We start from the raw sequence: 13097 nt of genomic DNA, 5'->3' as shown, positions 1-13097 counted from the left end.
ACAGTGTGCCCAAATGAATTACCCTGTATCATATACACTATAATGCAGTGTGCCCAAATGAATTTCCCTGCATCAGATACACTATAATACAGTGTGTCCAAGTGAATTTCCCTGTATCATATACACTTTAATACAGTGTGCCCAAATGAATCTCCCTGTATCAGATACACTATAATAAAGTGTGTCCAAATGAATTTCCCTGTATCATAGACACTATAACACAGTGTGCCCAAATGAATTTCCCTGCATCAGATACACTATAATACAGTGTGTCCAAATGAATTTCCCTGTATCATAGACACTATAATACAGTGTGCCCAAATGAATTTCCCTGTATCAGATACACTATAATACAGTGTGTCCAAATGAATTTCCCTGTATCATATACACTATAATACAGTGTGCCCAAATGAATTTCCCTCTATCATATACACTACTAATACAGTGTGCCCAAATTAATTTCCCTGTATCATACAGCTGTTCAAATAGAAATGTAACAAACTCTCAGTTCCCTGTGATTTAGAGGTGTATTGGTTTAATTTCAAATTACATAATTTCATAGTGAAAAACGAACTACCGCGGCCATAAGCTGCACAACCATCAAAGTTCTCATTAACAGTCTCTCATTACTCTTTTAGAATAACTATTTGAAGTAACAAGTAATCAGTGTTATCTAATATTTTTCTTTTTGATATTTCTCCCTTACATCAGAAAGAAATACGATATCATGAATCAGATTTAACGTTCTTAATTTTCTTCTAACTAAACGCATTGAATTGATGCAGATAGTATTCTCGGATTGATTATGTACTTTGGTGGTTCGTTTCGTTTCAATATTACTGACAACTTTTCTTACAACTCACAGTCAACAACATGGCGGCGTCCATGCGGGTTTTCTGCAGAAAGGCACCACCAGTGTATTCCCTCTTTTGCGGACCTCGGTTACTAACAGTTATCATGGTTAAAAATCATGTTCCTCTTAATCACGATTTATGTATTTTTCAACAATGTATCAGGTAACAATCGGTTTATCACTGCATGTTTAAGTACACACGTACGCGATAAAGGACATGTCTTTTTACGCAACTATTTATAATAATATTGAGTTTATTATTTGTATTTGAGCATACTGTTAGTGTATGTCAGTAAAATGTCAGGCCGAGCCAGAGTAGACAAGAGCACGAGTGCCACATTTTGGCAACACATAAACTTTAATAAACAATATACCTAGGAATGAATATTGAAACATTTTGCTTACTTTTACAAACTTTGCCTACATGGGTTCGTTACAAATGTCTGAAATACACATATATGACTATACTATACTGCTATGAGTCACAGGAAAGAGAATAGTGTGCTGCTACTGGGGATCGAATCGTCGATCTCCAGGTTCCTAAGTCGGACGCTCTTCCACTGAGCTAAAGGGAAATTCCTTCTAGCTCGAAGCTAGAAGGTGACCATAATCCTATTTACAATCAAAACCTGCTGCACATACACAGGGAAGAAGCTTCGTCAGAGCACTACTGGTACCACCAAACCCCAAACCTGTACACGGTGATGAAGAACCTGTATTAACTTACCCCCAAACCTGTACGAGGTGACTTTTGTTATTTTTTCCAGATAACTGTGGCGATAGCTTCGTTTTGAATAAGGTAATCCATGATGATCAATTGTGTAATCAGTCGTCTAATACATCCAGTCGAGCATTTTTTGGAGAATTTGCAGTTTTACCGACATAATTAATATTTGTCTGATCCGGAAATGACAAGGGCTTTTCGCAAGGTATTTATACCATACCCGGTATATTGCCAAATACAGCATAAAATCATAAGGCCCTTCAAGTTCTGTGACCCATATCAGTATAGAATATGTGTATTTCAGATAAACAGAAGGTGTTATAATGTGTCAGACCTGTATAACAGTTAAGTAATCCAAACCACCGTTGTCTCGGTCTGACAATCAATTTGTTTACATTTTGCCACTCGCCTATGTGACCTGATTTTTAGCTCACCTGGTCCGAAGGGCCAAGTGAACTTATGATGTGACTTGGCGTCTGTCATCCATCATCCGTCATTCTTCCGTCCGGCGTAAACTTTATATAACTATTTCAAACACCTTTTCTCTATGGTCTTGCGTCGTCTGTAAACATTTTATATTTTAACTTCTTTTAAGGAACATGCAAGTGGATGGAATTTTTCAAACTTGCTCAGGATCACCCTTGTGAAATTGGAATTTCTGCCCCAATCCCTATATTTCAAAAATCTGTTTTACTGACCTAGACATACTACAATCAAATTATCTGCATGTATAGAAAGATTATCTGGGGCTTTATCTTTATTTAATATTATGAATTTCTTTATATCCGACCCATCTGTTCCCCCTTTGGGAGGGGGTAAAGTTTACTATAGTTTATACTGATACATGTATAGAAATGACACTTTGGGATATATTTTGTACATTTTCAGCAGGAAATTATTCACACTTTGTCAGAAACACCCCTGATGGAAAGACCATCAGGGCTTTATCTAACTTGTAAATTTCATTACACCGGGTCATCCATTATTAAAATGTTCAGGTTGGGTGTGTATATATGGGTGTCACCATATGCCTAGAGCAGTATCTTGGAATTTGAGAGCAATGGGCCATTTCAGCAATTTTTAGTCAATATCAAAATTAAGAGGGAGTCATTCTATGTAAAATTCAAAGAAAATTGGAACATGGAGGGGTCAGTTTCAGTTTTGAGCGGTCAATGGCCCCATGGCCCCTTCCAGGATTATCCCTGCTAGGGTGTATCATGATATCTTGTGATACAGAAGGAATGCAATTAATACATATCCGGAAATATTGACATAGGAAATAAGTTAAAGAGAAACTGTCTTGGAGTGCTGTCAAACTGTATTATATATATGTATCATACTTATGGACCACACAGATTTACCATTGGTAGTAGTTAAGTACTGTACATGTACATGTAGCATATGTATAAACATAAAAAAACAAGCTTGTGAAAAATATTCAGTTGTGACACAGGCATATATTGATATCCCCATTTTCTGATACATTTTGACAGCGCTATACATATATATACAAGTGTAACTTCTAATATAATCAATTCCTGAGCTGAAGTACAAAATTAAACCAATTGCATTAACTCACTATATTCTTTCAAAATGTACAAGTTATATAATTACCCCCCATTGAATGATTAGTACATGTACTACACTTTCCCTGTGGTTTTCCTACAGTTGAATATAATTATACAATATAAATTGGATTTTTTTGCTGCAATGCTTAAACATAATGGTAATGCCGTATAAGCAAATTTATGTATCAAAAATGCACTCCGCAATTTCAGACTTATAGCCACCCACATCCACGAAAATCTGCTTTTTATCTCTTTCACGCATTCACCCCTGAAGACACATTTTAATTCCCCAATTCAAAGGTCAGAATAGATCATTATGAAATTTAAGGAGTGAATGAGTTCAAAAATATTACTGTTTTATTTACAAGCTCCAATCTATTGCCAGGTCTTGATTTATTGTAGGACTTTATCTACTATGCAGTCAATGCGAATCCCTGCCCAAACAGTGAAAAGACCCAGTAAAGCTGATGAGCTAGATGTCTTTGTGACGTCCATGTACAAGATGAGAAAAAACTTAGAACTACGGCGATTCATTCCTATCGTACCTTTCATCAAAACGTCTGCAATACTTAAAAATAAAAGTATGTATAAATAAATCAATACAATTATAGCAACTTTCAAGCTGAATCTTGCATTTAAGAGTTTATAATTAATTTGAAATGTAATGTGAAGTGTGGTTGAATTGGTCAATCTAGGTAATTTGTGGTTGTGATCATGTAAATGCTGATCATGACAGACGAAGACGTGTCCTGAAGTTGATTGTTAATGATGTAACAAACAAAAGCCATTCCCTGAAATGTCAATAACGTTCCACCTTAATTTGTATCTAGAAGTGTCACTAAACCACATTTAAGATTGACTAAGATTTTTGAAAACTAGCAAACAATAACTCAGAACATTTTTTTTCTGCTGCGTCTTGTATGATATTTTCGTTATTAAGTGAGCCTACTGTCACAAATACCTAATTGACAGTGTGCATTAGAGTATGGCATTGTCCGTTTGTCCTTTAGCAATATTTCAAAGAATTGTTGCCCTTCGTTTAAGTTATTGCCTGCCCTTTGTTTATTTTGAAATTAAAATCTTGTCTGGAGATATCCATCAGTTTTAGGTCACCTGAGACAAAGTCTCAAGTAATCTATTGCGATCGCCTTTTGTCCGGCGTCGTCCGTCGTTCGTCGTCCGTCGTGCGTCCGTAACAATTTACATTTTTGACTTCTTCTCCAAAACCCCTGAACCAATTTCAGTGAAATTTTGCAGAAACCTTCCAAGGCCAAAGGTCAACTAAAATTGTGAATTATATGGTCCCCAGCCCCCAGGGGCCTGAGGGGCGGGGCCAAAAAGGGTAAAATTGACTAAAATTTCAAAAATCTTCTTCTCAAGATCCAGATATGGTAGAATCAAATACTCTTCATAAATAGAAGGGTCTTAAGGTGCTTTACTAAAATTGTGAATTTCTTGACCCTGGGGTCTCACGTTTCCCCCTGGGGAGGGGGTAAAATTTACTATAGTTTACATAGGGAAATCACATTTTAGACTAACATTTGTTTAATTGCCACTGGAAGTAATTCAATTTGAGTTAGCATTATCAGTATTGGATAGCAGTTTGATGGTATGCACATATCAGCCCTGACTGACCCCCCGGGTATGGTTTATAATGGCAAATGATACTTTGAATATTACATGTTGATAACTTGATTGGAATTATAACCCTAAAGTTGACAGTTTGATACTTTGTAAATTTTGAGCCATCCCTACCCCCAAGGGCTGTAGGGTGGGGCTCGAGTCTGTGTGCTAAAATAAAATTTCTTCATTTTCCTTGTTTAGAATCAGAGGTGCTAGTTTAAAATACTTTTCAGTCTTAAATCTGCATGCTAGATATTGAAAAAGGTGGTATTATTGTATTTTTGTCACTTTGAATAATATTTCTGTTCATGTTAAAAACAAAAATCAACTCTCTGTATAAACATATCAGGTGACCGTTAAGGCCCATGGGCCTCTTGTTAATTTTATTTATTATAATTGTTGGACTCGATCAACATCATGTCATTTTGTTGAGTTTTCTGAATAAGAATATAGAATTGAGGAACATTCTCTTGAAATTTTGGACGGTTATTAGCTCACCTGGCACGAAGTGCCAAGTGAGCTTATGCCGTGGCGCGGCGTCCGTCGTCCGTCCGTCGTTCGTCCGTCCGTCAACTTTTCCTTTAAACAACTTCTTCTGAAGAACGGACAGGCCTAGAGTTATGATATTTGGCTGAAAGCTTCGTTGGTAGGAGCCCTACAAAGTTTGAGAATGAAAATGACCTTGACCTGTTTTCAAGGTCACAGGGGTCAAATATGTCAAAACTTCAAACGACTTCTTCTAAAGAACTAAAAGGTATAGAATCTTCATATTTGGCTGATGGCTTCACGGGATAGAGCCCAGCAAAGTTTGAGAATGAAAATGACCTTGACCTACTTTCAAGGTCACAGGGGTCAAATGTGTCAAACACTTCCAACGACTTCTTCTGAAGAACTGAAAGGTATAGAATCTTTATATTTGGCTGGTGGCTTCCTGGGATAGAGACCAACAAAGTTTGAGAATGAAAATTAGTTTGACCTACTTTCAAGGTCACAGGGGTCAAATATGTCAAAAACTTCAAACGACTTCTTCTGAAGAATTAAAAGGTATAGAATCTTCATATTTGGCTGATGGCTTCCTTGGATGGAGCCCAACAAAGTTTGAGAATGAAAATTACCTTGACCTTCTTTCAAGGTCACAGGGGTCAAATGTGTCAAACACTTCAAACGACTTCTTCTGAAGAACTGAAAGGTATATAATCTTTATATTTGGCTGGTGGCTTCCTGGGATAGAGCCCAACAAAGTTTGAGAATGAAAACTAGTTTGACCTACTTTCAAGGTCACAGGGGTCATATATGTCAAAAGCTTCAAATGACTTCTTCTGAAGAACTGAAAGGTATAGAATCTTTATTTTTGATTGATGGCTTCCTTGGATAGAGCCCGACAAAGTTTGAGAATGAAAATGACCTTGACCTTCTTTCAAGGTCACAGGAGTCAAATGTGTCAGACACTTCAAACGACTTCTTCTGAAGAACTGAAAGGTATATAATCTCTATATTTGGCTTGTAGCTTCCTAGGAAAGAGCCGAACAAAGTTTGAGAATGAAAATGACCTTGACCTACTTTCAAGGTCACAGCTTTCAAATATGTCAAACAGTTCAAACAGCTTCTTCTGAAGAATTAAAAGGCATAAAATTGTAATATTTGGCTGGTGACTTCCCGGGATAGAGCTCACCAAAGTTTGCAAATGAAAATGACCACAACCTACTTTAGAGGTCACAGAGGTCAACAATATTTTAATGGATTTGTTCTTGAGAACTAAAAGGCTGGTAGCTTTTTGGAATAGAGCTAACCAATTTGAGAAGGAAAATGACATTGACCTACTTACAAGATCACAGGGAAAAGTATGTCAGCAACTTCTGAAGAAGAATCAAAAAGCATAGAATCTTATAATAATATTTTGCTGGTAGTTTCAACAGATGGAGCCAACAAAGTTTGCGAGGGAAGTATTTTTAGTGCAATATAATATTTAATGAGAATATTTTGCTATGACTGCTTAAATATTCAGGTGAGCGATAAGGCTCTCTTGGGCCTCTTGTTAATTGAATTTGATGGTGTACAGGACCCAATTAACCCGCTGAAATTTGTTGCTAATATTTAGTAGCAGTTGTGGTTTGTATGATTGTATTATAAGTATCTACTATCGTTATAAAGAATTAATGGGTAGAATGGCATGATATGAATCGTGGAAGGGACAGCCTCAAACTCAACCAGTAATAAAAAAAATGGGAAAAGTTTGAAAATTTGGAATTTTGGAATACAGAAACAGTAATTAACTTGATGATTAATATAGGTGTACCACAGAAATAAACATGCATAAGTCTTTGTATTAAGATTTGAAAAAAATGAGAAAAGATTTGAAAAAAATGAGAAATTTATGTAATAGAGTACAATCAAATTTGAAAGGTTGTTTTGGCATAAACTACAAAAAAAACCAACTTCAAATCTTGTCAAACAAAAACAAAACTTGAGCAATCCTTGTAGAAAAGGCAAGAAAACCATAAATGATAGAACAGGTGGGTGGCACAGCTACTGTGCACTCAACTTTTACCAAGTAATCGAGGGTTTGAGTCCCTGATAGGATGTGAAAAGGAACGAGGTGATCACCTACCTGATTATGTGGGTTTCCCCCCAGGTACATAGATTTCTTTCCACATTAAGAAACCCCTACATGCTTGAAACCATGCCATCAATAGTGATGAATATAAATTGCTAAAACAAGTTTGAGAATTGTTGTAAAAGAATAAAGTTTATTAATCAAAAGAATAACAGAATATTTTATGACAAATGCATAGAATATATTTTATCAGTAAATCATTCACCTGTTCAAATGCATATACTCTGTATATGAAGATATATTTACTTGTTTGAGAGAGATTTGAATGTAACTAATTTGAATGTTTTTAGCACAAGCAGGTGAACATATCTCCAACAGTCAGTGGAGTGATCTCCTCAGCATGACTGGTGAAGTGTTAAATGTCCGCAAGTTCAGACGCAAAAGGATCGCCTCAAATACCTGGAATTTCATGAAATCTTGCAAAGGTTGGTTACAAATGTACAATACACAAAACAAAAAAATACTGTATGTCATGCCATAACGAGTGTAAAAAACACTATAATTTGCAGGAAATACGAAAGTAATTATTATTCTTTGGCTCACTATAAAAGAAATACTTGTCGGGTTACATACTGCATGAGTGAATCATGTACAGTAATATAAATATGTATGTGTCTCTGTCACCAGGAAACGGGCTTGATGTGTCTAACTTTACAACTTACTTGATGGTCAGCAAGGAAAATGAGATGGAGATTGATATCACAAGTTTAAAAGAAGAAATGAGAAAGGCAGGTCTTAGTCCGGATCAGGTAGGTCATGTACAGGAAACATTGGCCTGTATTTGTCCTATGGAGGTATAGGTCATGTACAGTAAATAACATTGGCAGGTATTAGTCCTAACCAGGTATAGGTCATGTACAGTAATTAACATTGGCAGGTATGAGTCCTAACCAGGTATAGGTTATGTACAAATGTACAGTAATTAACATTGGCAGGTATGAGGCATAACCAGGTATAGGTCATGTACATTAGGTAACATTGGCAGGTATTAGTCCTAACCAGCTATAGTTCATGTACAGTAAATAACATTGGCAGGTATTAGTCCTAACCAGGTATAGGTTATGTACAAATGTACAGTAATTAACATTGGCAGGTACGAGGCATAACCAGGTATAGGTCATGTACATTAAGTAACATTGGCAGGTATTAGTCCTAACCAGCTATAGGTCATGTACATTAGGTAACATTGGCAGGTATTAGTCCTAACCAGTTATAGGTCATGTACAGTAAGTAACATTGGCAGGTATTAGTCCTAACCAGGTACTAGTTATGTACAGGAAATGACCTTGGCAGGTCTTAGTCAGATCAGGTAGGTCATGTACAGGAAATGAAATAGACAGGGCTTGATCCTTTCCCGGTCAGTCATATCATGTACGGGAAATGACCTTGGCAGGTCTTAGTCAGATCAGGGAGGTCATGTACAGGAATTGACATAGGCAGGTCTTGATTCTTACCAGGTCAATCATTTACAGGAAATGACATAGGCAGGGCTTGATCCTTACCAGGGCAGTCATATCATGTAAAGGAAATGACATAGGCAGGTCTTGATCCTTACCAGGTCAGCCATATCATGTACAGGAAATGCCATTGGCAGGTCTTGATACTTACCAGGTCAGTCATATCATGTACAGGAAATGACATAGGCAGGTCTTATTCCTAACTAGGTGTAGGTCATGTACAGGAATTGACATAGGCAGGTCTTATTCCTAACTAGGTATAGGTCATGTACCAGAAATGACATAGGTAGGTCTTATTCCTAACTAGGTATCGGTCATGTACAGGAAATGACATAGGCAGGTCTTATTTCTAACTAGGTATATGTCATGTACAGGAAATGACATAGGCAGGTCTTAGCCTTACGCAGGGTGGGAACTCCCTCCAATGCTTTTTTTCCAGTGTGTGAGGTGTTGCTGTATAACATCGTTTCAGGTGTTGAGATTCTTTTCCCCTATTTATCTAACAAATCTCAGCTTTGTCCAAATACTATAACATCTGGATTGTTGGTCGATTGACTTCAATATCTGAAAAATTGTAGGAAATAAAAAAAACCCCATATATTTGCATATATATATACAAATCAGATTTTTAGCCCACCATCTGATGGGGCTTTTCAATTCAACCTTTCTCTGTGGTACGTCTTCCGTCTGTCTGTCAATCCTTAAAAAATTCTTGTTAGCACTATATCTCAGAAAGTGCTGGAGGGATGTTTTTCAAATTTCACATGAAGGTTCCCCATAGTCCCTTAAGTTATGCATATCAAATGTTTGGACTTTTTGACAGTTAAGTTTTGTTATCACTATTATATATGAAGTGTATATTCCCCTTTTTAAAAAGGACTCCTGTCCCTATTGGTACTTCATCCGTCGTTGACAGCATTTCATATTATGTAAGAATTTCAATTACAAGTAACATTTTGCATATAGTTATGCAATTGTTATTTAATAACATTTTTCATAGTGGCAAATAGCAGGTAATAGTACCTGTAAGGAAATTAAAGAGCAAAGAAGGAAAAAGATCATCTTTTGAAGATCTGACAAAGATCCTTTTATGGTGAGTGCCAAAATTCTACTAGTACATGTATCCCCTGTTTATTTATCGGCAAAAAAAGAAAGGTTAACATGTCAGTTTGCAGAACACCAGAATAGCGTCGATTATATAATGACGTTTTAGGGCTAGTGAGTTTGGAAGGAATATCTGTATCGATTAGCAGTGTTTAAAATTAAATCAGTCATATGTGAAATTGTAAGAGCTGTTTTGAGTTTAGCCTAAAAACAGTGAACCAGTTACTGCAGCATTTTAACGTGAAGGTGTTGACGTCCGACTGTCCAAGAAGCTGTAGCCTATGAGTAATAGACCCTCTTGGCCTCTTGTATCAAGATTTCTTACTGTTGCAGGAATTCTTTGAAGAACTTGTTGGATATCACAGTGCACATGGCCAGTTAGAATCTGTCAAGTAAGTCGTGGATAGAAATCATTATTCACAATAACCTTGATATATATATGGGTCAAGTCTAAGGTATTATTAGCTCACCTGCCCGAAGACGCAGCGTCCGTCGTCCATCGTTGTCGTCGTCTGTTGTCAACTTTTTCTTTAAAACCTATCTCCTCCTAAATGCCAAAGAGGATTTCAACCAAATTTAGTCTGAAGCATCACTAGGGGAGGGCAATCATTTCTTTAATAAATGAGGTTGGTTCAACCCCTGGGGCCAGGGAGGCGGGGCCCTGAAGGGGAAATTAGCTAAATTTGCTTTAAAATGCATAACCTACTTAACGCCTGTGAGGATTTCAACCAAAATTAGTCTGAAGCATCACTAGAGGAGGGCAATCATTTCTTAAATAAATGAGGTTGGTTTGACGCCTGAGGCTAGGGGGGGACGGGCCCTGAAGGGGAACTTAGCTAAATTTGCTTTAAAACGCATCTCCTCCTAAACACCAGAAAGGATTTCAACCAAATTAATCTGAAGCATCAGTAGGGATGGGCAATAATTTCTTAAATAATTGAGGTTGGTTTGACCCCTGAGGCCAGGGGGGCGGAGCCCTGAAGGGGAACTTAGCTAAATTTGCTAAATTAAGCATCTCATGCTTAACGCCAGAGAGGATTTCAACCAATTTTTTCTGAAACTTCATTGGGGGAAGGCAATCATTTCCTAAATAAATGAAGTATTGTCTAATTACATCCAGTAATATGACATATTACTTATTTCAAAATCTCTTAACATGGCAACTCAATGGAGGCCCCTGATTAGTTGAAAGTCAGATATTGTGGTCCCAGTTGGGTTAGAACATAGATCTTGTCTGGATTTGAGGAAATTTCATATAAAGATGTACTAATGCATTCAGTTGTAATGAATTAGATATAAAACCAGGTGAGCGATACAGGTCCAATGGACCTCTTGTTTTTGTGGGCATGCTCAGGCTTATGTTGACAAGGGTCCTATATGATATATACATTTGAAATACCTATCATCAATATGGTCTACACATCATTGAGTTTTTACCTAAAGTTATACACATACACTTTGTACAAATTTCGTTGTTTCAAGGGAGGTAATAAAGGAGATGGAGTCTGCCTCTTATCGGATGACCGCAAAAACTTTGAGCAATTATATTTGGGCTGAATTCAATGCAGGGTAAGTACTGTACACACAAGTATTACAGCTAGAATACACTGTAGTGTAATATATACTCAGGTAATGTTGCTTAAATACAAGTAGTATACACAGTTCTAAGCATATACAGGAATTGTTATGTATTATACAGGTAGTGTAATGTATACACATGTAATGATATGTATATACAGGTAGTATAATGTATATACAGGTAGTATAATGTATATACAGGTAATATTATCTATATACAGGTAGTGTTATGTATACACAGGTAATGATATATATATACAGGTAATGTTAAGTTGTTATTTGCGTATATATAGGTACTAGTGTTTTTTAGATACAGGTAGTGTTATGTTTATACAGGAAGAGATATTGAATTATTGACAAACTTGTTGCGATTTGCTTACTTTGTATGTATCATGTTTTGTAAAATATATATTCATAGATGAGTAAAAGTTAATTTATCCACTGTTTTTAGTTCAACTACTTTCATAAATTAATGGATATATTCATATATTTCTTTTATTTCACACTGTTTTGAATGTAAGAAAATAATTTGCTATATTTTGTAGCTATCAAGATGATTTGACTAACATCCTTGAATCAATGAGGTAAGTGGTGAACTTTATATTGCTCATTGCTCAAATTGTATTAAGGTGCCCTGAAACAGAGATTGGACGTGCCTTAATATCAGAACCTAGAAGTCCATAATTTCTGAAATTATTAAAGAAGAATGAAGGATGTATTAGAAAAAAATAATTGTAATGCCTTTTCTGTCATATCAGTGATTGAAATTCAGATCCAAAAATCAAAAATGGTTAATGTTTTGCTGCATCTGATGGGTAGAGGTGTATTGGGATAATGGTTAACAAGTTTCTTTATATGAATGATCTTCAACTACTTTCAAGGTCACTGAGGTAAAATGATTAGAAACAACTTCTTCCGAATAACCAAAATGCCCAGTGTGATGATTACTGACCACTAGCATGCTGGGATAAAGGGCTAGCGTGTTTGTTCATATGAATAACATTGACCCACCTTAACCCACCTTGACCCACTGTTGAGATCACAATGGTCAAGTGTTCTAAAAATCTTGAAATAGCCTCTGAAAACCAAAAGACCCAGTGTGATCATATTTGGCCAGTAGTATGCTGGGATGAATGGCTACCAAGTGTGTACATATTTATGACCTTGATCCACTTTCAGTCAAAGGGGTTTTATTCTTTTACAAGTTCTTTGGAATGGCAACGAGTCATAGGTTATGATATACAGCCTGTAGCATTGTTTTTGTTAGCTCACCTGGCACAAAGTGCCAAGTGAGCTTATGCCGTGGCGCGTCGTCCGTCCGTCGTCGTCCGTCCGTCGTCCGTCCGTCGTCGTCCGTCAACTTTTCCTTTAAACAACTTCTTCTGAAGAACGGACTGGCCTAGAGTTATGATAATTGGCTGAAAGCTTCGTTGGTAGGAGCCCTACAAAGTTTGAGAACGAAAATGACCTTGACCTGTTTTCAAGGTCACAGGGGTCAAATATGTCAAAAACTTCAAACGACTTCTTCTAAAGAACTAAAAGGTATAGAATCTTCATATTTGGCTGATGGCTTCCT

The 13097-nt window shown here is 36.6% G+C and overlaps 1 protein-coding gene across 1 annotated transcript in view; it reads left to right on the top strand.

Moving 5' to 3' along the window:
- The first annotated feature begins 870 nt into the window (after positions 1–870).
- Positions 871–13097, top strand: part of LOC110462677 — an 82951-nt gene continuing 70724 nt past the window's right edge. Inside the window, exons 1-7 of the mRNA XM_021516764.1 lie at positions 871–1016; positions 3548–3726; positions 7673–7807; positions 8010–8131; positions 10277–10335; positions 11426–11512; positions 12067–12105. Coding sequence (XP_021372439.1) covers positions 874–1016; positions 3548–3726; positions 7673–7807; positions 8010–8131; positions 10277–10335; positions 11426–11512; positions 12067–12105 — 764 coding nt within the window. The 5' untranslated portion in view covers positions 871–873. The remainder of the gene's footprint in view (positions 1017–3547; positions 3727–7672; positions 7808–8009; positions 8132–10276; positions 10336–11425; positions 11513–12066; positions 12106–13097) is intronic.

The sequence above is a fragment of the Mizuhopecten yessoensis genome, unplaced genomic scaffold (genome assembly GCF_002113885.1).
Source record: "Mizuhopecten yessoensis strain PY_sf001 unplaced genomic scaffold, ASM211388v2 scaffold10821, whole genome shotgun sequence".
NCBI lineage: Eukaryota > Metazoa > Mollusca > Bivalvia > Pectinida > Pectinidae > Mizuhopecten > Mizuhopecten yessoensis.
The sequence above is the reverse complement of the archived record's forward strand: the minus strand, read 5'-3'. Positions and strand labels throughout refer to the sequence as shown.